General features: G+C 43.5%; 1 protein-coding gene across 2 annotated transcripts in view; it reads left to right on the forward strand.

The window, feature by feature from the left end:
• Window positions 1–826: 826 nt before the first annotated feature.
• The window catches only part of LOC139581441 (vesicle-fusing ATPase-like), a 30,545-nt gene continuing 5,294 nt past the window's right edge, over window positions 827–26,077 (forward strand). The window contains exons 1-12 of one of the 2 annotated variants that reach the window (XM_071411212.1): window positions 827–995; window positions 13,672–13,757; window positions 19,569–19,668; window positions 19,871–19,910; window positions 20,154–20,320; window positions 20,563–20,670; window positions 20,986–21,061; window positions 24,033–24,188; window positions 24,437–24,636; window positions 25,291–25,456; window positions 25,634–25,708; window positions 25,864–26,051. In XM_071411212.1, the coding sequence (XP_071267313.1) occupies window positions 984–995; window positions 13,672–13,757; window positions 19,569–19,668; window positions 19,871–19,910; window positions 20,154–20,320; window positions 20,563–20,670; window positions 20,986–21,061; window positions 24,033–24,188; window positions 24,437–24,636; window positions 25,291–25,456; window positions 25,634–25,708; window positions 25,864–26,051 (1,374 nt within the window). In that variant the 5' untranslated portion in view covers window positions 827–983. The remainder of the gene's footprint in view (window positions 996–13,671; window positions 13,758–19,568; window positions 19,669–19,870; window positions 19,911–20,153; window positions 20,321–20,562; window positions 20,671–20,985; window positions 21,062–24,032; window positions 24,189–24,436; window positions 24,637–25,290; window positions 25,457–25,633; window positions 25,709–25,863; window positions 26,052–26,077) is intronic. The other variant, XM_071411218.1, reaches the window with a different exon arrangement.

Raw genomic sequence — 26,077 nt, forward strand, 5'->3', positions numbered from 1 at the left:
TGAGGCTGCTGAGGTAGCCTCTACTATCCATGGCAGGCCGACTTGAGATGACTACATTGCAGTCGAACTGCGGAGAATCACAGATCTCCAAATAACCTTGCCTTCCAAATAACTACTTACTATGTGATTAAGATGAGCAATTTTGCACCTTGTCTCGCTCAAAGGGAACCCCCTTAAAAACACTGAGAGCGCTTTGCCTTGCTCAAACGCTAATCTGCAGCCGGGTGGGCAACTGCAGTTCCGCATGGCCTTCTCTGAAGTGGTGGAGTGGTTAGGAGGAGCTGTCCACAGTTGGTGGTGCTGAACGGGCAGCCAGCTGTTTGTACGTGTGAGGACCGCTGTCCCTGGTCCTGACCAATGTAGATGCGCTGCCTGCAGAGCTGAAAGGAGCGCCGTCGCAAGATCCCACACACCCAGCACAGTTTAGAATCTAGATTCTAGCTGCTTATTCACAATTGCAGATCACAATATCAATCTATAAACTCCAATAGCTACATTGTGTGCGTAATTCGTTAGCACATATTATTTACTGGTAAGCTAGGCTACATACAATGTCACGTTTTGGTCATAGCTTGGTTTAATAAAAAGATTTTATTGAGAATACTCAACATTAAACAGAGAATAGGCTACATGGATAAGAGTGTGTGAGAGTGGGAGGAGGGACACACATGGGATCAGGAGGGAAGCCATTCCCTAAAATTGCCAGCCTATCGTGCAACGTGAGGGACGTTCATTGCAACGAGATCATTGACGAGGAAGAAGAACGTTAATCTAGGGCTTCCTCTGAATTCGGCCAATCAAAATCGAATGCGTTGTTCTCGTCGGTGTAGTGTGCAGTGCGTGAAGCGTTGGTTCCTCCTGCGCAGCTAGATAGGTAGGATACAGTCCATCTGCCTCTGCCGTCTCCGTCCGCTTTCAGTGCTGCCGACTGCCATATTAATTACCATTCAGAGCTGCACCTCTGAACATCACCAAACGCGAAGATGGCGGCCCGGGTAAGATATTTTATCTCGGTTGTTCAATATCTCCTTGTCAAAATAAACATTTTCTTTCGTTGTAAATAGAATACAATGCCGAGTGTGATGTATGGCTTCCAGATACGCGAAGGAAGGAGGTTGCCAGCTGTCAAATGGCAAGAATGTAGCTGCAGCAACGTCGCACCTGAATGTCAAGTTCGACGTCGGCTCTGCAATTTCAATGCAGAATGTTTTTTTACGCCCTGGCGTTCAGCTTGATAGGCACCCGCACAATCTGGTTTTGACGGGTCGCAGAAATAATTTATCTGTCTTGTAGAATCATCCTACAGTCAGCGCTAGGAAGCTTTAGGCCTCTACAGCTAGCCACTGCATTAGCTGAGTGAATCGGTTGAAGCTAATCCTGGATTTTACTTGCCCTTTAGCCGACAGGATGCTTAAAGGGGCAATTAAAACCTTTTTATAGGATATCTGTGCAAAAAGTGCTTGTAGTAATTTTGTGAAAAGCATATCACCGCAGCGCACGCAGGCTTCCTTGTCCATAGCACGACCTCCTTGTCCATAGCACGATTTATATACAGTAGCCTATGGCAGTTTTGTGAGTCCGGAGTATAATCTATGCTTTCTTGCATTAGCACAAAAATAGCTTTCTATCTAGATCATGGTTTTGCAAACCCCCTTTTTGTATGCCCACGGATCAATTTTCAAAAACATATATTTTTTGGGGGGAACTCAGTCAGGGTCAATTTACTGTTGAGAGTTAGAATGGTAGAAGAAACAAGGTGTAATTTCAACACGTGGTTGTGGATCATCAGCAGTTCCCTTGTTAGGTCTATGTCAGTCACTGACAGTCACTTCATTAGCCCGTGTCCGCTTTCATTCGTTTGGTAAATTAGTCTTACCAGCTATCTAAACGTGTAGTAATCATGGTCGAATTACCGACCTGGTCTCCCCATTGATTTTGTTAGTCACTCTCACTCAGATATCATTTTAAAAACTGCAAACATTTCTCTCCACTCCATGGCAAAATGTGTAGAATTGCACAAAATTACCTGTAAAACTGCTAATTTATCTCTCCGCCCCATTGCAAAATGAGTAGAATTGCAGGAAATTAACTCTAAAACTAAAAAGGTCCCCAAAAAATAACTTATGGCCACCATATTTCTTCTAGGCCTCCACCCCAATCAATATCGCCCTTCGCCTAATTAAGACGAAGCAGTGCATGACAAGCAACAATCTGTCGCCGATAGAGATGCATTCCAGCCAGGCAGCCACAACCTATAACAGGGGTAAACAGCCCTGCCGCAGGTATATATGCTATGCTCAACTTGAACAGACAGCACCTGGCTGATGCATTACGTAGGTTAGCTATGCCCTGCCTGGCCTGCTGATATGGACTGATGCCAGTGTGCTGACAAATTCCTATTGGAAATATCCTATATCACTGGATTTTAATCACAGGATGGAGCACAGTTTAGAGCTGGTCAACTGTCAAGTTATGCACCGCACCTTGTATGTACTGTATGTAGGCCCCTCACTAATGCTGATTGAAGCTCTTCTCCTGTCTCTCCCAGTGTAAAACCATGACATGTTGTGGAGATCTAAGCTTGCCCATTGAATTTACATAGCTCAAGGCGAAATTGTAATATAGGTGGGGCATAATAGCATGAGATTTTCAAATCAAGGCCTATTTCATTGGTTGATGTTGTTGCCCGCCTGCATTATTCAAACTTGTATCCAGAAGACAACATTGGCAATACCCCTCTGTGGTTTGAGAATAAGGACTGAAAACTGAAACCATGAGGAACACCTTTCCATTCTCAGTGGATTCTCTGTTGAAATATAGGCCTCTATATTTACAACAAGACAGCTTTGATTTGTCAGCAGGGTTTGCATCCAGCCAGGGCACCGTGGGCACACAGACAAGACCAGAAGTGCAATTTGTCAAAGTCGGACTAGAGCTATTGTGTTCTTTTTAAACATATCCGCCAGAGGTGTCTGTCACAAATTCCAGGGCCCTATGCACTGCTGAGTTACATGACAAGGCATTTTTTGGTTGAACAAAATATTTTCCCCTCCAGTGCTCTAGTATAATGGCCCTAATGAAATTACAAGACTGTATTGAACATGCAATCTTTACACTATGAAAATAACAGAAATTACATTCTTTAAGATAGTATTCTACTCTTTCTTGCCATTAAGTGTCAAGGCAATGATTAGCTGTTGTACATTAGTGTACTGGACTCAGCAGTTCGTTTCAGTCGACAGACTTGTTTAAGGCAGCTGATGATACATTTTTAGTCAGTCGCAAAGCATGAGTCAACTGTGTCCACTGGCATTGGTCTCCCTCCTTCCCTCGCCCTTGCAGAGTGCACTGCACATTGTTGCTGGGCCTAGGGTGTCAGAGCTGCCGAGAGGGACATAGACTGGTGGTGACGGTATCACAGACTGACAGCACACAGCGGACATTTTACAACAGAGGGAAATAGCCTACATGAATACCCCTTACAAAATGTTCTTACTAAGAGTGAAACATAAGAAAGGACGCAGATTCACTTTGAGCAGTCGACCTAGGGAATGTATACCGTAGATGGCTGTCAGAGAATGACCTTCGTTTGTGTATAGTACCAGTCAAAAGTTTGGACACACTACTTCAAGGGTTTTTCTTTATTTTTACTATTTTCTACATTTTAGAAAAATAGTGAAGACATCAAAACTATGAAATAACACATATGGAATCATGTAGTAACCAAAAAAGTGTTAAACAAATCAAAATACATTTTATATTTGAGATTCTTCAAAGTCGCCACCCTTTGCCTTAATGACAGCTTTGAACACGTGGGATTCTCTCAACCAGCTTCATAAGGTAGTCAGCTGTAATACATTTCAATTAACAGGTGTGCCTTGTTAAAAGTTCATTTGTGGAATTTCTTTCCTTCTTAATGCGTTTGAGCCAATCAGTTGTGTTGTGACAAGATATACAAAAGATAGCCATATTTGGTAAAAGACCAAGTCCATATTATGGCAAAAACAGCTCAAATAAGCAAAGACCCAGAGTTACCTCTGCTGCAGAGGATAAGTTCAATAGAGTTACCAGCCTCAGGAATTGCAATCCAAATAAATGCTTCACAGAGTTCAAGTAACAGACACATCTCAACATCAACTGTTCAGAGGAGACTGCATGACTCAGGCCTTCATGGTCGAATTGCTGCAAAGAAACTACTACTAAAGGACACAAATAAAAAGAAGAGACTTGCTTGGGCCAAGAAACAGGAGCAATGGATATTAGACCGGTAGATATCTGTCCTTTGATCTGCTGAGTCCAAATTTGAGATTTTTGGTTCCAACTGCCGTGTCTTTGTGAGACGCAGAGTAGGTGAACGGATGTTCTCCACATGTGTTGTTCCCACCATGAAGCATGGGGGTGTGATGGTGTGGGGGTGCTTTGCTGGTGACACTGTCAGTGATTTATTTCGAATTCAAGGCTGGAAACTATAGTGAGCCTTGCCTGGGCAATTGTAACGTGATGTCGAGGAGTACGCAACAAAAGTTAAGGTTTTCCCAACTCCCGCCCTGTTCACGCTCCCTCGCCCAACGGTTCCCGCCCACTTTGCTTCCCTACATTGAAAATGAATGGGGTTTCGTTATTTCAACACCCCCAACGTGCTAACTGGATTTCTGCCGTTAGGTTAGATCAGGGGTCTCCAACAGGATCGCTTGATTGGCAAGCTAGCTACCAGTACCTAGCTCGCCAATCAATTCTGAAAGTACAATACAAGCATTTTTTCATGTGTTCGATCGCAGACTGTCATAAACATAAAACTCCCGGCTACTATCCAATCAAAGTCATATTGACATTATCCCACCCCTGGTTAGCCACTATTGGCTTGAAAAGTCAAATGTAACACAATATCTGCAAATTAATTCCCAGCAATATTGCCCCCTGTCTGTCTGTTTGGTGTGCACGTTTGTCTATCACTCTCTATGTAGCCAGTTAGCGATGCTAATGATAGCCATCTTGTGAGTAGACAGACTTTCCCCCAAAACCTTCTCAATGCAAAGTAGGCTTACCTGACAGAACAACTGTATATCAGGATTATTTGTATCAATTGGGTGGCGATTGTTTTGCAAACTTTGCCATGACATGTGCTGCAGCAGTAGGTCTAACGGCAGAAACATTGCTAGACCTACAAATTCATCTCTTGCTAGATGCACAGTTTTAAAGGGAATTACACAAAGATGAGTTATTTTCAGACCTAGAAAATGATCTTCAGATGTGATTTAAGCATTGACATAAAAAAATGTCACGACATGTTTCATTTTTGAAAAGTAGCTTTAACCATGGGTTAGATACACACAGACCGCATAGACCACATGAGGAATGTACACAACACAACGACGAGAGAGAGGGATAGAGACTGTTTGTGAAAGTATGCCTAATCTACGTTGAAGAACTAGTAAAATGATAACTCTGCAGCATACTTAGGCAGGCTAGCCTAGCTTAGCTTAATAGGATGACTAAAGACAGTACAGTATGGAGAGAACAGAGAGAACATTGTCTGGCTGCTAGAGCAGAGATGAAATGATGACTTGAAGGAATACAAATAATAAAGTTATCAAATAAAAACTAAGTAATATACACAATTGAAATATTTTATTATTTCATAGTAATTTCCTATTTTATCTACCCAATGTCTACACAATGTGGACCTGACCGAGACAATGGAATATTTTAAATGTTTTGGCAATTCCCATAAAAAATCGCAAATTATTTTTTATGTCATTATTTTTTTATGCATTTAATATGAAAAAAGAAAACAGAAATCATAAAACTGGGATAATATTTTTCATAATCGAACCGAAACCGAACCAAGACCAGTTTAAATATAAAAAACATGAACCAGAGGAGGGTTTAATGATGAGAGCATTCTAGCTCTCCACAGGCCCTTTATAAAGAAAATGGGTAATTCATTTAGCTAGGCTTCTGGTAAACGAATTATCTCAGAACAGCGTAGTGTCAAACATCAAACATCTCCCTCGCTGTTAGTCACGTGTTCAGTAATACACAGCACTGTTGTATATGACATATAAATTGGTCTCATTTAATTATTCAGTCTGCAGCCATGTTTTTTTAACATCAGATATGTCACACAACAAAAACACTAGTCTCACTAATATTTCTATAGGCCTATGTTTTTATGATCTTATGCACCAGATATCTCTCTGCATATATTGAAAATGTTATAGCAACATGAGTTGTGTGTCTTTATAGCCATATCTCCGCGATGCGTCGTGCCTAAGAACAGCCCTTAGCCGTGGTATATTGGCTATATACCACACCCCCTCATGCCTTATTGCTGAATTATAGCCACATCTCTATATGTATATGTTATGTGCCTATATACACATATACATGTGTATGAGTGTACAGTGTGGGTGTCTGTGTAATCTCTGTGTTGGTGTAGGGTCTTCATCTGTGTGAGTGTTGAGCTGCAGCTATATTTAGAGAGAGTGCCACTATGTGCCGCGGGGGCATTGCAGTGGACCAGGCTTGAACAGTTCAATCACTCTTTTCATCAGACACACAATTCATCTGATAGTTGTGATGGGATTATGCTTAGACTGTACAAAACAAGAAGACCTCGTAGTTGAGTTGAGGTTTTCTCTCGGATTCTGAGCAGGGTGATGATCAGGGTGTTTTCTCTAGGACAAGAGCGACCTTCAGATGTGTCCTCTTGCCCTGCTGTGATGCGTTCACTCGCTAAGCAGTGGTGTGTTCCTCTATCTCTGCTGGAGGCGTCAAACAAAGAGCATGTGGCAGAATCAGCCAATGAGGACAAAGCAAAATATAACTCATGTGAGTTTAATTGTATTGGAATGTAACCAGAAGGCATAGACATCCTTGGTAGCAACATTTGCCTGATATATTTAGAAAAGCTTGAAGCTTCATTGCTGGCTGGACAGAGCAAAAAAAGGATATAAAAAAGTATAATAATCAAGTTACAATTATCTTTCACATTTGGCAGCTATATTGTGTCACTCAAAAATAGGACGGGAAATTCCCTACCGCACAACGTAGCCAAATTGCACAGAACAAATACAAGCGCATGACCTTTTTGAATCTTCATCTACAAAACATAACATACCCTGCAAGTGTGATGTGTCTGCATGGTCTCTCCCTGCCATTAAATCTCTCCAACTTCAATGTAATTACTTTCCAGTAGGGCAAGACAGCCAAGAACTAACTTAAAGTGATTTTTCTGAAACAGAAAAAGGAATTGGCTTTCAAACCTACCATATTAGCTCAAAGTCTTTAGCTGCTTCTGAATTCATAACACATACAGTTGAAGTCGGAAGTTAACATACACTTAGATTGCAGTCATTAAAACTCGTATTTCAACCACTCCACACATTTCTTGTTAACAAACTATAGTTTTGGCAAGTCGGTTAGGACATCTACTTTGTGCATGACACAAGTAATGTTTCCAACAATTGTTTACAGACAGATTATTTCACTTGTAATTCACTGTATCACAATTCCAGTGGTTCAGAAGTTTACATACACCAAGTTGACTGTGCCTTTAAACAGCTTGGAAAATTCCAGAAAAGTATGTCATGGCTTTAGAAGCTTCTGATAGGCTAATTGACATAATTTGAGTCAATTGGAGGTGTACCTGTGGATGTATTTCAAAGCCTACCTTCAAACTCAGTGCCTCTTTGCTTGACATCATGGGAAAATCTAAAGAAATCAGCCAAGACCTCAGAAAAAGAATTGTAGACCTCCACAAGTCTGGTTCATCATTGGGAGCAATTTCCAAACACCTGAAGGTACCACGCTCATCTGTACAAACAATAGTATGTAGGTATAAACACCATGGGACCACGCAGCCGTCATACCGCTCAGGAAGGAGACACGTTCTGTCTCCTAGAGATGAATGTACTTTGGTGCGAAAAGTGCAAAATCCCAGAACAACAGCAAAGTACCTTGTGAAGATGCTGGAGGAAACAGGTACAAACGTATCTATATCCACAGTAAAACAAGTCCTATATATCGAAATAACCTGAAAGGCTGCTCAGCAAGGAAGAAGCCACTGCTCCAAAACCACCATAAAAAAGCCAGACTACAGTTTGCAACTGCCCATGGGGACAAGGATTGTACTTTTTGGAGAAATGTCCTCTGGTCTGATGAAACGAAAATATAACTGTTTGGACATAATGACCATCGCTATGTTTGGAGGAAAAAGGGGGAGGCTTGCAAGTCGAAGAACAACATCCCAACCGTGAAGCACGGGGGTGGCAGCATCATGTTGTGGGGGTGCTTTGCTGCAGGAGGGACTGGTGCACTTCACAAAATAGATGGCATCATGAGGTAGGAAAATTATGTGTATATATTGAAGCAACATCTCAAGACATCAGTCAGGAAGTTAAAGCTTGGTCGCAAATGGGTCTTCCAAATGGACAATGACCCCAAGCATACTTCCAAAGCTGTGTCAAAATGGCTTAAGGACAACAAAGTCAAGATATTGGAGTGGCCATCACAAAGCTCTGACCTCAATCCTATAGAAAATGTGTGGGCAGAACTGAAAAAGCGTGTGCGAGCAAGGAGGCCAACAAACCTGACTCAGTTACACCAGCTCTGTCAGGAGGAATGGGCCAAAATTCCCCCAACTTATTGTGGGAAGCTTGTGGAAGGCTACCTGAAACGTTTGACCCAAGTTCAACAATTTAAAGGCAATGCTACCAAATACTAATTGAGTATATGTAAACTTCTGACCCACTGGGAATGTGATGAAATAAATAAAAGCTGAAATAAATCATTCTCTCAACTATTATTCTGACGTTTCACATTCTTAAAATAACTTACCTAAAACAGGGGATTTTTACTAGGATTAAATGTCAGGAATTGTGAAAACTGAGTTTAAAAGTATTTGGCTAAGGTGTATGTAAACTTCCGACTTCAACTGTATCACTGTGCTGACTCTAAATGCCCTTCAAAATCTGACCTATGGCCTTCTTGTTGACTCGCTTACAATGGTTTCAAGTAAAGATTGGTGTAGGGAGAACTGATCCCAAATCAGTTTGTGAAATAGATTGTGTATGCACTTTTTTCTGGTGCTGTTATGGAAATAACTGATTTGTAGACATAGTATACTGGTAAGATTGTCAAACTACCATGGAAAAAGTAACGCCTCATTTTAAATTATTGCATAAATATTGTGGTTTTGTAAACATAAAATATAGGCCCGCAGGCATATATAGTATATTCACATACACTGAGTATACCAAACATTAGGAACACCTTCCTAATATTGAGTAGCACCCCCCATTTGTCCTCAGAACAAACTAAATTCATCAAGGCTGTCACGTTCCTGACCTATTGTTCCTTTTTCTGTTATTTATTTAGTTGGTCAGGGCGTGAGTTGGGGTGGGTTGTCTTTGTGTGTTTTGTCTAGTCTAGGGGTGTTGTATGTGTATGGGGTAGAGAAGAGTGAGGTTGTCTAGTTATGTCTATGGCTGCCTAGATTGGGTCTCAATCAGAGACAGCTGTCTTTCATTGTCTCTGATTGGGAGCCATATTTAAGGCTGCCATAGGCAGTAGGCTTTTGTGGGTAGTTGTCTATGTTGAATGTTTGTAGCCTGTGTGTGTGTGCACTACGTTTATAGCTTCTTTGTTGTTTTTGTATAGTTTGTATAAGTGTTTCGTTTCATGTTCATCTTCGTCGTTCTAATAAAAGAAGATGGCTTATTTTCCACATGCTGCGTTTTGGTCCGTCTCTCCTCCACACGATTGTGACAAAGGCATGGACTCTACAAGGTGTTGAAAGTGTTCAACAGGGATGCTGGCCCACGTTGACTCCAATGCTTCCCACAGTTATGTCAAGTTGTCTTGATGTCCTTTGGGTGGTAGACCATTCTTGATACATACAGAAAACTGTTGAGCGTGACAAACCCAGAAACTTCACAGTTCTTGACATAAACCGGAGCGCCTGGCACCTACTACCATACCCTTGTTCAAAGGCACTTATATCTTTTGTCTTGCCCATTCAACCTATGAATCGCACGTATACACAATCCGTGTCTCAATTGTCTCAAGGCTTAATAATCAATTCTTTAACCTTTCTCCTCCCCTTCGTCTACACTGGTTGTAGTGGATTTAACAAGTGACATCAGTAAGAGATCTTAGCCTTCATACTGGATTCACCTGGTCAGTCTATGTCATGGAAAGAGCAGGTGTCCATAATGTTTTCTATACTCAGTTTAATAATGTTTCTACTGTATACATCATTGGGTGAACCTGATGCACTAGCTGGCTATGAGCCATAGGTGAATGGCTCCTCCTACTGGCTGCATCCATACATATCGATCTCCAGCACAGACATCTCAGTGGATACCTCCCCCAGGACTCTAGCTGATGGAATATTGAAAAGGGATTCCTGAAATAAGGCAGGAGAAAAAGCCTGGAATATTCTGTCCTACGAGACTGCAGGGCTGGGCGGGGCATCAAGATTTAGGATTGTGTGCGGTGTGTATATACCGCAATCATAAGACGGATCACTGAACACCCTCTATTCTTAGTCCTGAATGCAGCATACTTCCACCAATGAGCCATTTGTAATATATGTTTTGAATACAGTCTTCAGGGTTTGTAGGGCGTGACAACTTTGAATCCAAATGGTGTCTCATTAAATGCCTTGAGTTCTGTTATGAATTAAGGTATTTAGTTAAGGGTTTAATTCTTACTACATTTTCAAAACCGTGTAATGTCTTGCTTGTTTGTGCATAATACAGCTCCTATTACCATTTTAATTAGCCATACATGACAGTAACCCTGGGGTTCCATCCATTCATCACATAAACTCAGCAAAAATACGAAAGATTTCTGCTCTCATGGAAATTCATATTAGTTCTCACATTAAGACAATATTTTCTGTTTACAATGTGAAGAATGAATCTCTTCCTTATGAATCTCTACATAAGACTGTTAAGCATATATGACTGACAAATGACAATACTACCAGATTTGGGGTATAGTTTATAGTAGACGCTTAGCTTGCTAAAAACTCACATTTCAAAAACAAGACTCTAGCCACAGACCAATTTATTTGGGCAGTGTAAATTCACTGACGTCAAAATGTCCACATGCTTTGGTGCAGTTCAGGACGGGAACAAAACTAAAGTGAGTGAAATGATAAGAATGACCCCAACTCTGCCCCGCTCTGCATACGCTTGCCACTTGCCACTGTCAAAGTGGAATTCCTTCGATTGTGAATCAATGCACCCGGTGCTGCTTCAGCTCTCTGACAGACAGTGGTCCTGGCTGTCTCAATTCTCTGTCTTATGTCCTCCTCTTCCCCTCCCTCTTTGCTTGCGTACGTTGGCCCCCAGGTCGTAATATTTTTCAAGGTATGTATGTAAGTCATTTCCTCATGTATGACCTCCCACGCCACCCGCTAAACGTCTAATAGCTTCATTGGACAGTCAGTCGGCTTTACTGAAAGTAGCTTTATCCGCCTCGTCAACTCCCAAGGTCTTACGAAAGCTCCCCCCCCTCTGCTGCCACTGCCGCCGCTCTCACCCCTGGTAGTGACTGTCTCAGGAGAAACCATATACATATGGTACATATCATCTGCCATTGCAGACCCATTGACGGAGTTGCAATGCAGAGAGGGAAGATGTTTGATTGAGTGCACAAACAACTCATTATCATCCATTACTCCTCCACTGCAGTTTCACTAAGAGTGTTTAGACCTACTCTTGAGCCGGGATCAAACAGAAAAGCTTTAGCCTATTTATTTGTCTTCTGGCTGAGCGAGCGCTGGCAGTATGGTAGATGAAGGGGTAAACTAGACTGCATGTGATGATTTTAGAAGTGGGGCAGGGCAGTGTGCCAGCACTGCAGTGCAATACGCACCTCTCTATAACTTGCCACAACCCAAGCATTCCCTTTGCTCCCAAACATTGCGACTCCCAACACCCGCTGCCCTTGCTCTTCGCTCTCCGCTCCCCAGCCGCCAGCGCTCGAATGTCAGACAAGCAAGCGTACATGGCAGGCATGTGTCTAGCTATGAGTGAGCTAAATCAGAGATGGCTATGGCATGCATATCTTCACAGGGTACGTTCACAACCAACGTATAGGATTGTATAAAATCTAACTGAAATGAATGGCGATTCGTCTCCTTGTTATGTCATCAATTAAATATTAAAGACCCAGACTAAGACCTCAAGACCCAGACTAAGACCACACCTTCTGACACCCAGACGAAGATGCAACCTATTTAGACCCAGACCTAACCAGTTGTTATTTTAGTCCAACTTGGCTCTGACAAGTGATGGACTTGCGTGTTATTTCACTCATACATGGCCATATAACTGACAAGATGGTCTTCAAAGATGCATCTTGACATCATGAGTTGAAAATCCACGAAGGCCGCGGTCTCATCATAGACCATGAGCCCGGACCCAGACCTCTGGCACTGTGGCCCAGACCAAGACTGTTTTTAAATTATCTAGACTAGTCTTGAGATAGGGGGTTCTTGGGTTCTCAATCTCCCCTGATTTGTCTTAAAAGCTGGAATAGGTATTGCATCATTATCCAGATCCCTTTCTGTCTTGACCTGAAAAGTGTATTTGTCGTCACAACAACCTTTTTGTAACATGGCCTTCTCTGGGATTTTTAATTGGAACAATAGGTTCTTGCTTTTTCTCAACTTTTCTCTTTTACCGAAAGTGTTTAGAGGTTTGTCTTGTGTACCAAAGGGAAGGCTCTGTACTGCATAGCGTCCTTGGTATGTTATGACAGTTCACAGGCGGTCTGGAAGCTATGCTCTTAGCAACAAACAAAGGTGACTCTAACCTTTTCACTCAGTGAATTGTGCGAGCAGAGCTATGGAAGAGAATGTCAATGCCGTAAATCCGTGCAATATTCTGACATAAGAATGTAGAAACTCGCCAACAAGAATTGTGTTTAGATAAGTTACCGCGACTAAGAAAGAAGTGTTCTTTTTGTTTTAATATTTTGTCTTTTGAATTTGTCTTTGGTTTCATTGTATTTTGTACGTCGTTCGTTCATTCGTTCATTCATTCGTTCACAGTTTTGTAACGACTGTAACAGATCCTGACAAATAAACTAACTAGCTAGCTGTATCTGCTGCTTGTTGCTGCTCTCTGGCGTTGTCTGTTTCAAGGCTGGATTATATATGCATTTGACTATCTTGTGATGTTGGACAAACATTGCTGTTGCCTATGAGTTGAAGTATGTTGAATTTGCAGAGAAACTAAACATGATCAATGTTCCACCCAAAGAAATGCTGTGACATATCTACAGTATACTGTTGCATTGCTACAAAGTTGAATGGTTCATTATTTACCCAAACACCATAGTGTGAACTACCAGAATTTAACTGGATGTTTCTTAATGATTTTTGATGAAAGTCAAGAGGTCATCATGGGTGTGTCTCCTGGTTGTTTCTTAGCCTCAGTCTCAACAAGGAAACCCAAGTTGCTTGATGATGCTACTAAATGTAAAATTAGTTTTCCTTTGGGAAATGGAAAGGAAATGCTGCATCACCACTCATCTACTAGAGTAATATCTCCCCTTCAACTTATCCCACTTCCTTCTTCCCTCCTCTTCTCTCTGTTTGTCTATCTTTTCCTCTCTCTCTCTCTCTCTCTTCTTTCTTTCTGTTCTCCACTGCAGACGATGCAAGCGGCACGATGCCCGACAGATGACCTGTCGTTGACAAACTGTGCTGTGGTGAGCGAGAAGGATCTGCAGTCTGGACAGTGAGTAATCACACTATACAGTGTAGCCCTCTGTAGTCTGGAAAATCACACTACATCAGGGTTCCCCAACTGGAAGTTTTCTGAGCTTTTTTAAATATCTTTTTTTCCACATAAAAGACTGTAAAAACACCAGAAAACCAGCTCCAAGTGATTTTCAATTTGGAAATCTGTTCCCAAGTATTCCTACGCATAATAGAGAGACACGTGAATGGATACAAATGTAAGCAACGTTTGAAATGATTATATTTTAGTCAAATATTATATATTTTTGGGCTTCTTGCGGTCAATTTGCAGTCTACAAATTGTAATGTTCCGGGCCCCCAAACGATCCGCTCAAGATAAAATCAGCCCATGGCTGAATCTAGTTGATGATCCCTGGTCTACGTGCTATAGTCTGGTGTAGCGTTTACCACTTGGGACCTCACATGCCTTACAATAATGTATGTACGAGCCCTGTTTGAGCACAGTTTTGGCCACTCTGTCTTTGCTTCTCTGCACTGTCACACTATCTTCCCAATGTACCGTCAATATATTTGTTTAAATATCAAAGGAGATCAGGTGTTTGAAAATGTTGAAAATTGTGCCTTAGCATTTATTTCAGTGTTCTCCCTAGATTTATTCTTACTTTAGGTGGAGTCCAGGGAGCAGATAGGTGTGGCTAATGTTGCCTAAGTAACAACAGGAGAAACGCTGTTCACATCGACTCTGTAAGGGCATTTACAAATAAGACATTGAAAAAGAGCACAGGTCCTTGCCGTGTATTGATATGACGTACTGAGATAGGACGTCACCACGTCAGTAAAGGAATGTGAGGGATTACACGGATAGTGATGGAGTAAAGACATGAGTCTGGTTGATTTAATTCAGTATAATATTTTAAATTAGCACGAGTTGTAAGTATACGATTGAACAATTGCGACAAGGATAACGTTTGAAAACGATAGTTAAATCTGAAAAGTGAGTTAGTGTCGTCGAGATGGAAAACACTGTGCCAAAGTTTGACAGCTAACGTTACAGTGAGCCTGCTACACTAGGTGGTTGATGGCGTTTGAGATGTTCGCGGGTGGTAAAGGATTACTGTCCGGTGACGCTGATCCGGTTACAAAACAACGGAGGAGAGCTTTGTTTCTACGTCATGCTGGGACAGATGTGCAGGACATTTTCTTCACACTCGCAGACACCGGAGAACCAACGGACTACGTCATGCTTCGAACACATCGACAGTGTCTTGCGCAAAATAGAACGCAGCATCATCTGGATATGTGTGCAACAAAAGTTCCACATTCACCACCTGCTACCATTTCTGTCAAGCCGTCCACGCATACAGTTTGAAGCATACGTTCGGTAAATCCAAGGTATGCACCACACCGAATGTACTGCAACTGCAACTGCAACGCTGCAAGGCAAACGCAGAGTTTCATAGGAAATGAATAATTCTGGCGTACCAAAAATGCAAATACACTGTCGGTGTGACTGTCGGTGTGTTCGAAGCGTCAGGGCTGTGGTTGCGTTAAACGCATACTTCGTGCCACAGGTGAACACAGCGTTCGCGTAACAGGGTTGGTTATGTTTCCACTTGCCTCTAAAGAAATGTGTATTTGATTTTATACATGTGTGGGTATATGGTACCTGTTAGGGATTGAGGGGCTTTCTGGGCTGTCGATGGCAAAATCTGTAGCATGAAGACAACTGTGTTAGCCGTGGCTTATGTGGAGCGATGGGTAACGATGCTTCGTGGGCGACCGTTGTTGATGTGTGCAGAGGGTCCCTGGTTCGCGCCCGTGTCGGGGCGAGGGGACGCCGTAAAGTTATACTGTTACATTCGCGAGACAGACATTTTATCAACTGACACAGAAAACTGGTGAGACAGTTCAGCAATTTGTTACTCGTCTTAGACAAGCAGCTAAAGACTTTGCTGGAGATAAGGACAATCAAATTATAGATGCCGTACTTAGCAAGTGTAATACTGAATATGTGCGACGAAAACTATTGGAGGAGGGCCCTCGGCTAACATTAGCACAATGTGAAATAATTGAAGTGCAAATGGCCGCCATGCATGTGAGTACAGATGCTAAAGATAATGAGACCTGTGCATCATGTTTACAAAAAGGATAGGAAATATCACAAAAATGGGCTGAGACAGAATGCAGAAGGAAAAGGCCAGCAAATGAGAACTGTAACTGACAGCATCCCGTTCTCAGTGGGAGGGGTCAGTTTATTCATGCTAATTGACTCTGGGGCCACGAGTGATATAGTAGATGAGAGCACATGGGAAATGTTGAAAGCCAAGGAAATAAAGTGCCGTTCATCACCGGACTGATAAAAAGCTATATGCATACTCATCAAGCGAGCCATTATCAGTAAAAGCGGTTTTCACATGCCAAATAAAGATAGGCAAGCACAGCACACAGGCTGAGTCCACATAGTTCACTGTGACATGTGGATGCAGAGTACCATTGCTAGGTAAAGAGACTGTCATTAAATTGGGTGTGCTAGAAGTGGGTGTTGACATAGCAGCAGTGACAGATGTAAAAACTCAGATAAAACGGCGATACCCCAGGTTGTTTGAAGGGGTGGCTAAGCTAAACACAAAGCAGATCGACCTACATGTTGATCAAATGTGACACCAGTAGCACAGGCCGTTCGGTGTGGACCATTCCACCTGAGAGAAGCTGTGGAGAAAAGATGGAGGAACCACAAAACATGGACTTAATGGAGAGTGGAAGGTGCCACACCACGGGTGAATCCGGTAGTGGCGGTGCCACACCATGGGTGAATACGGTAGTGGCGGTGCCACACCGTGGGTGAATCCGGTAGTGGTGGTGCCACACCGTGGGTGAATCCGGTAGTGGTGGTGCCAAAACCGGATGGTGACATAAGACTGTGTCTAGACATGAGACAAGCGAACACAGCAATCATTTGTGGCAGGTACCCAATCCCCACAGTAGGTGAACTTTTGCAAGGCATGAATGGGCCTGTCATGTTCAGTAAACTGGATATTAAATGGGGCTATCATCAATTGGAGTCGAGAGGCATAGCGACGTTTGCAATGCATAATGGGATATACTAATATAAAAGACTCATATTTGGAGTTTCTTTGGGGAGTGAGCAGTATCAACATGAAATCGCAACACCACTGGCAGGCATCGAGGGGGTGGAAAACATCGGATGGCATCATCGTCCACGCCCCAGACAAGGAGACCCATGACCAGCGGCTACATGCTCTCAACTCAGAGAAATGTCAGTTCAACATGGACAAATTGGTGTTTATGGGCATGTTCCTCTCACAGAAAGGCGTAAGGCCCACAGCTGAAAGAGTGAGAGCAGTGGTCGAGGCCAGGGAGCCTGAGACGGCATCAGAGGTTCCTAGCTTTCTAGGTTCAGTGGGCTGGGGCAGTAGGTTTATTGCCCAGTTCTCTACACTCTCAGAGCCTCTGCGGAAGTTGACCAAGAAGGAAACAACATTCCACTTCGGACAGGAAACAGGAAAAGGCATTTCAGACGTTAAAAGAGTAACTGGCTGAAGCCGCGACACTCGCATACTTTGACAAAGACGCGCCCACAAAAGTAATAGCAGATGCAGGACCAGTGGGCCTAGGAGCTGTTCTTGTGCAAGAACAACAAGGATAAATGGTTCCAGTCTGTTATGTGAGCAAGAGTTTGTCAGAGGGTGAACGTAGATATTCACGAACTGAACGTGAGGCCCTTGCATTGGTTTGGGCTTGTGAAAGGCTTCACCCGTGTGTTGACACGGCAGGGAACTTGATCTAGTGACTGACCACGAGGCGTTAGAGGCTATTTACAGTCCTCGCTCAAAGCCATGCGCTCGCATCGAACGGTGGGTGCTGAGACTCCGACCCTATGACTTTCGAGTTGTCCACATACCGGGGGAAAAACAACATCGCTGACCCTCTGTCTCGTCTAATTGGGAAGACTGCAGTGAAAGACTCACACGCACATAGAGCAGAGGACGATGTAAGATTTGCGGCTGTGAACGCAACTCCAAATGCAATGACCACAAGGGAAGTGGAGGAAGCATCAGCTGCAGATGAAGAGCAAAGAGAAGTGAGAGATGCTATTCAGAATGGGTGTTATGAGACACGCCAGGCATTTGCACCCATAGAAAATGAACTGTGTGCAATCGGACAATTAGTCCCATGGGGAAAGCTTCCAGATATAGCGGAGTGACCCGGAGGCACGGGACAATGATGTCGACCAGAAAGGTAGATCCAAGATCGATGCAGACAGCCGTCGCAGAGCCAAACCCTCCGACGTGTACGTAGGAGATGAGGTTCTCCTAAAACAGGAGAAAACAGACAAGTCCACAACAACTTTCAACAAGATACCACACACTGTGGTCAATAAAAAGGGAAACTGTGGTTGTTCAATCTCCAACTGGGGCCAGGTATTCAAGGAATACAACATTCGCTGAAGAGGTACGTATTTGAGGAGCCGGATCCACAATCAAAGGACCACACACAACTGAAAGAGACTGTGGAGCAGAGTCCTAATCTGGGACGGTACATAGAATCCAAACCAGAGACCATCTGTGAGGGATCACCACAAAGATCACAGACACCCAAGCGAGTCAGACCTCACAGACAAATTAAACTGCCACAGAAGTTAACAGACTTTGTAATTAAATAATGATCCTGTACTGAAAGGGGTAAAGAAAACCAGTATAAACTGAAAAATGACAAATATAAATGGACTAATGCGAAGACTCTGAATGTTTGAGTTATGTTGTGAAAAAAAAAAGGTGCAGAATGTTTTGTTACCAAAAAATTAAGAAAAGTCCATTAGGAGAACAGAAATAATAAGACATTGAACAGATTTCAGTTGTTTATTAATAACATAAAAGTTGCTATACAGATATAGAATAAGTGCTGTTGTGTATGTCAGGTTGACATTGAAGTTCATATCCAAGTAAAGGGGGATGTTGTGTATTGATGTGACGTACTGAGATACGACGTCACCACGTCAGTAAAGGAATGTGAGGGGTTACACGGACAGTGATGGAGAATAGACATGTTGACGTTTACCTCTGAGTCTGGTTGATTTAATTCCGTATAATATCTTAATTTAACACGAGTTGTAAATATAAGATTGAACAGTCCTAGCATTGAACCTTGCGGTACTCCATATTATAACTAGCTGTTGAATAATAAATAGGAATCAATAAATAGTTGAATTCAATAGCAGCTTTTCCCACCTGATCTCTCTTTGTCTCTTTTCTGCTCATTGTTAGGGACCACACAGAGTATAATCTCTTGCTAATTTGAGATCAGTCCTCTAGCCATGGAATCCTCTTGGTTCTCAAAGGGGGAAGGGAGGGAGTGTTGTTTAGGAACATGTTGTTGATTTGGACCTATAGCCCTGCCACCTACCCTCTCCTCTATTCCTGGGAAATGTTGGATTGATTTCTTTCCTCCATGGCTGTTCTACCCAAAATGAAATATAAATATGTTGTTTTGAGCACTATAGTCACTCCGTTACAGTAGGATTTTGACTGAGATTGGCATCTCCTCTGTTTCCTCTCTGCAAAACTAGTACACAGCTATCTAAATATGTGTATTAATTTTTTTTATTGTCATATAATTAGTGCACGGTTTTTGCTGTGAAGGTACTGTTTTTTTGGGGATTTCATACTACAAACTATACTCTATAATCATCATTCTAAAAAATTGTTAGCAGAATAGCTGTTAGGTGAAAAAAAAAAGTATTTGTAAATATGATGTTCTATTGAGGTCATGCCGTTGCCTGCATATATGGAACAGATGTCCACAAGTCTCTCTAACCCTCTCTCTACAGACATGTGACTGTGAAGACTACGCCAACTCACAAGTTTGTGTTCACCACAAAAACCCACCACGCCATAGTCCCTGGCACTATCGCTTTCAGTCTGCCACAGGTAAAACACACACCTAGTCCAGATCTGTATATTATACTGAATGTTCAATCTATTGTACAGTATATACCCATAGATCTATTTCTAATCTTAACTAATTTCTCCAAAACTACAATTCTAATATTTGATAGCATACATGTCCCTCTTCTCTCTGCTTCCCTGCAATTATTGGCTGACTTATCTCTCTTCTCTCTCTCTCTCTCAGAGGAAATGGGCCGGTCTGTCCATTGGACAGGAGGTGGAAGGTAATTCACTCCATTTCATTAATGAGTCTGAGGAAAAGAAAACTATGACCACAGCGCAAAGATACTGCCTCGTTTACACTGCACCCTGCACAGTCCCTAATACACTGTACCGTCACACCTTGACCACAGCCCATAGCTCACCTTAACATTCAGTACCTATTTCATTTGACAGTACAGTATTTCTGCGAGTACAAATTATACAGTCTTAGATACATATCTGACATGAGTCCTCTCCCCTCATAGTGGCCAACTACAACTTTGACAAGTCCCAGCAGTGCATCGGTGCCATGACTATAGAGATTGACTTCCTCCAGAAGAAGAGCACGGACACCAGCCCCTACGACTCAGACAAGATGGCCAGCGAGTTCATCCAGCAGTTCAACAACCAGGCCTTCTCTGTCACCCAGCAGGTCAGTCAGAACAACAAACAGTCCAGCCGGTCACAACTCTTCACACTTTTCCTGCACATTTCCCTTCCCTGGAACAACAAGGAAAAAGACTGGTGGCTTAAATCAATCAAATGCTTTTAGATGTGGGTAGGAGTGCAAACTTGGGAGAATTGGGATGTAACCTCACACAGCCTTCCTCTCTCTTCTCATCCTCCTCCTTTCTTCTATCATTCTTCCTGTCGTCGCCCCCCCCCCCCCCACAGTTGGTGTTTAGTTTCTGCGACAAGCTCTTTGGGCTGGTGATCAAAGACATTGAGGCCATGGACGCCAGCATCCTCAAGGGAGAGCCAGCATCAGGCAAGAAGCAGAAGGTACCCAGAGTTACCATTGTCCTACTGCTGTAACAACTCAACCCTTCATGATATGGGCCCCCGTCGGAATTACCCCCCTTCCTTGAAGTAATCCATGATTAGAAATGACTGGACAGGTGAATGCCAAGTGGTGGAGCCCTTGCTTTCACCTGCACCTTCATTTTGAACGGGGTCTCTATTTGACGAGGGACCGTGCTGCTAGGGTGCTGGTCGAAGTCCAAAAGGAACTCTGCAGAATTGTACGAGTTTATTTGGAACAGTTATTTGTAATAACCAGTAGTTAGTAATAATTCCAACAATTCCTGTTTTCCTTAGATTGACATTGGCCTGCTGGTGGGGAACAGCCAGGTGGTTTTCGAGAAAGCAGAGAGCTCCTCCCTCACGTTAGTTGGTAAGTTACAGAGGAGTCCATACAGAATACAGGTAGATTATGTAGGAGCTACAGTACCAGTCAAAAGTTTGGACTCACCTACTCATTCAAGGGTTTTTCTTTATTTGTACTATTTTCTACATTGTAGAATAATAGTGAAGACTTCCAAACTAGATCACCTAACCGACTTGCCAAAACTATTGTTTGTTAACTCTGTTACATTTCTGGAGTGGTTGAAAAACAAGTTTTACTGACTCCAACCAAAGTGTACGTAAACTTCCTACTTCAACTGTATGTGATATTTAAGTTTTAAATTTTTTGTAAATTTGCACATTTCTAAAAACCTGTTTTTGCTTTGTCATTATGGGGTATTGTGTGTAGATTGATGAGGGGGGAAACGATTTAATACATTTTAGAATAAGGCTGTAATGTAATAAAATGTGGGAAAAGTCAAAGGGTCTGAATACTTACCGAATGCACTGATAACACTCTTTCTGTGTCCATGGGAGAGCCTATCTTCTGCACCATTAACTACCTTGAACTACAGTGGACTATGTACGAACTGGAAAAAACATATCCATTTATTGTAGTATGGAACTTTATTAAAGGAAATCTGAGGAAAACACTTCTGAAATTCTATCGACACATCTGTGCTTCAAACACAACACGGACCCTGGATCATTGCTACTCTCCCTTCCGGGATGGCTACAAGGCCCTCCCCGCCCTCCCTTCGGCCAATCAGATCACACCTCCATTCTGCTCCTCCCCACCTATCGGCAGGAACCTAAACAGGAAGCTCCCCATGGTAAGGACTGTTCAACGTTTGTCTGACCAATCGCAATCTATGCTTCAAGATTGTTTTGATCATGCGGACTGTGAAATGTTCTGGGTCGCCTCTGAGAATAGTATCAACGAATACACTGACTCGGTGACTGGGTTCATCAGGAAGTGCATAGAGGATGTTTTTTCCTACTGTGGCGATTAGAACGTATCCAAAAAACATGGATAGGTGGAAGTATTCTTGCAAAACTGAAAGCGCAAACCACTGCATTAAACCATGGCAAAGTGACTGGGAACATGGACGTGTACAAGCAGACCAACTACTACCTCCGTAAAGCAATCACAGAGGCAAAACAATAGCACAGCTAGATAGTGGAGTTGCAATTCAACGGCTCAGACACGAGACAAATGTGTCAGGGACTCCAGACAATCATGGATTATGAAGGGACACCGAAACCTCACTCTCAGACGAGCCAAACACCTTCTTCGCCCGTTTGGAGGAAAACAACATCGAGCTGCCGACACGGGCACCTCTGTACCCAAGAAAGCAAAGGTAACTGAACTAAATGACTAAAGGACTTTGAGAGGCTAGTTAAGGACCATATTACCTCCACCTTACCCTAGAATCACTATCATTTGCATATCGCCGCAACAGATCCACGGACAATGTAATCGCCATTGCATTGCACTGCACACTGCCCTATCTCACCTGGACAAGAGAAATACCTATGTAATGATGCTGTTCATCAACTACAACTCAGCATTCAACATCATAGTGCTCTACAAGCACATCATTAAGGTTACACCCGTGTTTCTCCCTGTGCAACTGGGTCCTGGACTTCCTGAAGGGGCCGACCCCAAATGGTGAAGGTAGGCAACAACACCTCTGCCATGCTGCCATCCTCAACACGGGGTCCCAACAGGCGTGCATGCTCAGCCCCTCCTGTACTCCCTGTTCACCCATTACTGCGTGGCCACACACGTCTACAACTCAATCATCAAGTTTCATGATGACACAACATTGGTAGGCCTGATTACCAACAACGATGAGACAGCCTACAGGGGGAGATGAGCGCCCTGGCAGAGTGGTGCCAGGAAAATAACCTGTCCCTTAACGTCAAGAAAACGAAGGAGCTGATTGTGGATTACAGAAAACAGCAGAGAGAGCACGGCCCCATCCTCACCGACGGGGTTGCAGTAGATGGGGTTAAAAGCTTCAAGTTTCTCATCGTGCACATCACTGAAAACCTGAAATGGTACATTCACACAGACATCGTGGTGATGAATGCAAACGGCGCCTCTTCAACCTCAGGAGGCTGAAGAAATTAAGATTCGCCCCTAAGACCGTCACAAATTTCTATAGATGCACCATTGAGAGCATCCTGTCAGGCTGTATCACCGCCTGGAAGGGCAATTGCACTGTCCGCAACGCATCGCTCCGGGCACACTGCCTGCCTTCCAGGTCATCTACAGCACCCGGTGTCACAGGGAGGCCAGCCACCCTAGCCACGGCTTGTTCACCTCGCTACCATCTAGAAGGCGGAGACAGTACAGCTGCATCAAATTTGGGACCGAGAGACTGAGAAACAGCTCCTATCTCTAGGCCATCAGACTGTTTAACAGTCACCACTAGCCTTAGTCACTGTTCTAGCCAACTACCACCCGGTACCCTACTCTGCACCTTAGAGGCTGCTGCCATATATACATACAGTAGATAGTCATTGGACACTGATCGGTTTAATAATGTTTACATACTGTTTTACCCACTTTATATGTATATACTGTATTGTAGTCATGTCTCATTCTATATAACTACTGCTGTACACACTCTTTCTATTCATATATATTCCGGTCTCTGACTTTGCTCGTTCTGATATTTCTTAATTTCTTTATTTCTCTGGATTATGTGTGTGTCGTTCTTTTTTCATTGTCACTGCTAGGTACTACTGCACTGTTGGAGCTAGTAACACAAGCATTTACCTGCGCCTGCTATACCATCTACAAATGTGTCTACGCAAGCAATAAACTTGGATTCGATTTGTCAAAATAAACATTTAGACAAAGTTGACCAAGATTGATCAAATCCTTCAAGCACGGGGAAATAACCAGTCTTTATCCATTGTTACACTTTTTTTTCATTGTACAGTCTGTTTGAGTATTGTTTATAATGCATTTTAAATAAAGTTGTGTTTGATTCCTCTCTGCCCACTAGGCAAGGCCAAGACCAAAGAGCAGCGCCAGTCCATCATCAACCCGGACTGGAACTTTGAGCGCATGGGCATTGGTGGTCTGGACAAGGAGTTCTCCGACATCTTCCGCCGAGCCTTCGCCTCTCGTGTCTTCCCTCCTGACATTGTGGAACAGATGGGTAAGGCTCCCCACTCCTTCGTCTTAGTTAGATCATGCAGTACTACCTACAGTTGCGGGCACAACAAAGTAAGGTCGAGCCGCGGTATTGGCAGAACAATTGCCGCATTGGATGTGCAACATGGCGCCTCTCGGTGCCTCCTAGTGATAATTTGTCACAAACTAAATTGTCTGTGTACACAACTGGAGCATGCTGTGCATTCAAATATTCAGAGGTCTATAGACAGTCGTTGTTCCATTGACACCCAGGTTGTAAGCACGTGAAGGGAATCCTTCTCTTCGGGCCTCCTGGTTGTGGAAAGACTCTGATGGCCAGGCAGATTGGCAAGATGCTCAACTCCCGCGAGCCCAAGATCGTCAACGGCCCTGAGATCCTCAACAAGTTTGTGGGAGAGTCTGAGGCCAACATCCGCAAGCTCTTCGCAGATGCAGAAGAGGAGCAGAAGAGGGTGAGTGGCCAGCCACCATCTTTTATTTGATGACCAGAAGTAATTAATCAAACTAAAAAATCCATCCACGGCCTCCTGGGTGGCGCAGCGGTCTAAGGCACTGCATCGCAGTGCTCGAGGCGTCACTACAGACCCGGGTTCGATCCCAGGCTGTGTCACAGCTGGCCGTGACTGGGAGACCGATGAGGCGGCGCACAGTTGGCCCAGCACCGTCCGGGTTAGGGGAGGGTTTGGTAGGCTGGGATGTCCTTGTCCCATCGTGCTCTAGCGACTCCTTGTGGCAGGCAGGGCGCCTGCAAGCTGACCTCGGTCACCAGTTGTACACTGTTTCCTCCGATACATTGGTGCGGCTGGCTTACGGGTTAAGCGAGCAGTGTGTCAAGAAGCAGTGCGGCTTGGCAGGGTCGGGTTTCGAAGGATGCATGGCTCTCGACCTTCGTCTCTCCCGATTTCTTACGGAAGTTGCAGCGATGGGACAAGATTGTAACTACCAATTTGAATATCACAAAATTGAGGAGAAAAAGGGGTAAAAAAAATATCCATCCAAGAGGTTAAAATCACAAACAAATGTTATACGTACATGCATGACTGACTGTCTCCCTCTCTTTCTCTTCATCCACTCATCCCACTCACCCCTTTCTCCTCTCGTCCTAGCTGGGTGCTAACAGTGGTCTGCACATAATCATCTTTGATGAGCTGGATGCCATCTGTAAGCAGAGAGGTACTGGGCAGGGCAGTACAGGAGTCCACGACACGGTGGTCAACCAGCTGCTGTCCAAGATAGACGGAGTAGAGCAGCTCAACAACATCTTGGTCATAGGTAGGTGGTAGTACACTCTTCTATAACATACTGGTCATAGATGGTTAGATTTGAGGTATAGATACCAATCTTACCTTAAGCCTCTCATAGCACTAGAGATGAATGCATGACTCTGGTTTAACTAGTAACCCTATCTTTAATTTTGCATCCCCATTTCTCTCTTTCTCTTTCCCACAGGGATGACCAACAGGCCTGACCTGATAGATGATGCGCTGATGAGGCCTGGCAGGTTTGAGGTCAAGATGGAGATCGGTAAGAATCCCACATGTTCTCTGTGCCTTTTTTGTTATCTCCTGGCTTGTTTCTTTTCATATGTTTCCGCCACCCTTTATTGTATTATTGTAGTGACTTCTCTCCCTCCCTGAATGCATTTTTACCACTTTCTTCCTTCCCTCCCTCCCTCTCAGGTCTTCCGGATGAGAAGGGGCGTGTTCAGATTCTCAACATTCACACTAATAAGATGCGTGACTTCGGCCTGCTGGCTCCTGATGTGGACGTGAAGGAGCTGGCTGCCGGAACTAAGAACTACAGTGGTGCTGAACTGGAGGGGCTGGTCAGAGCTGCCCAATCAACAGCCATGAACCGCCACATTAAGGTTAGAGTCCAACCAATCAACAAACA

The sequence above is a fragment of the Salvelinus alpinus genome, chromosome 1 (genome assembly GCF_045679555.1).
Source record: "Salvelinus alpinus chromosome 1, SLU_Salpinus.1, whole genome shotgun sequence".
NCBI classification, from domain to species: domain Eukaryota; kingdom Metazoa; phylum Chordata; class Actinopteri; order Salmoniformes; family Salmonidae; genus Salvelinus; species Salvelinus alpinus.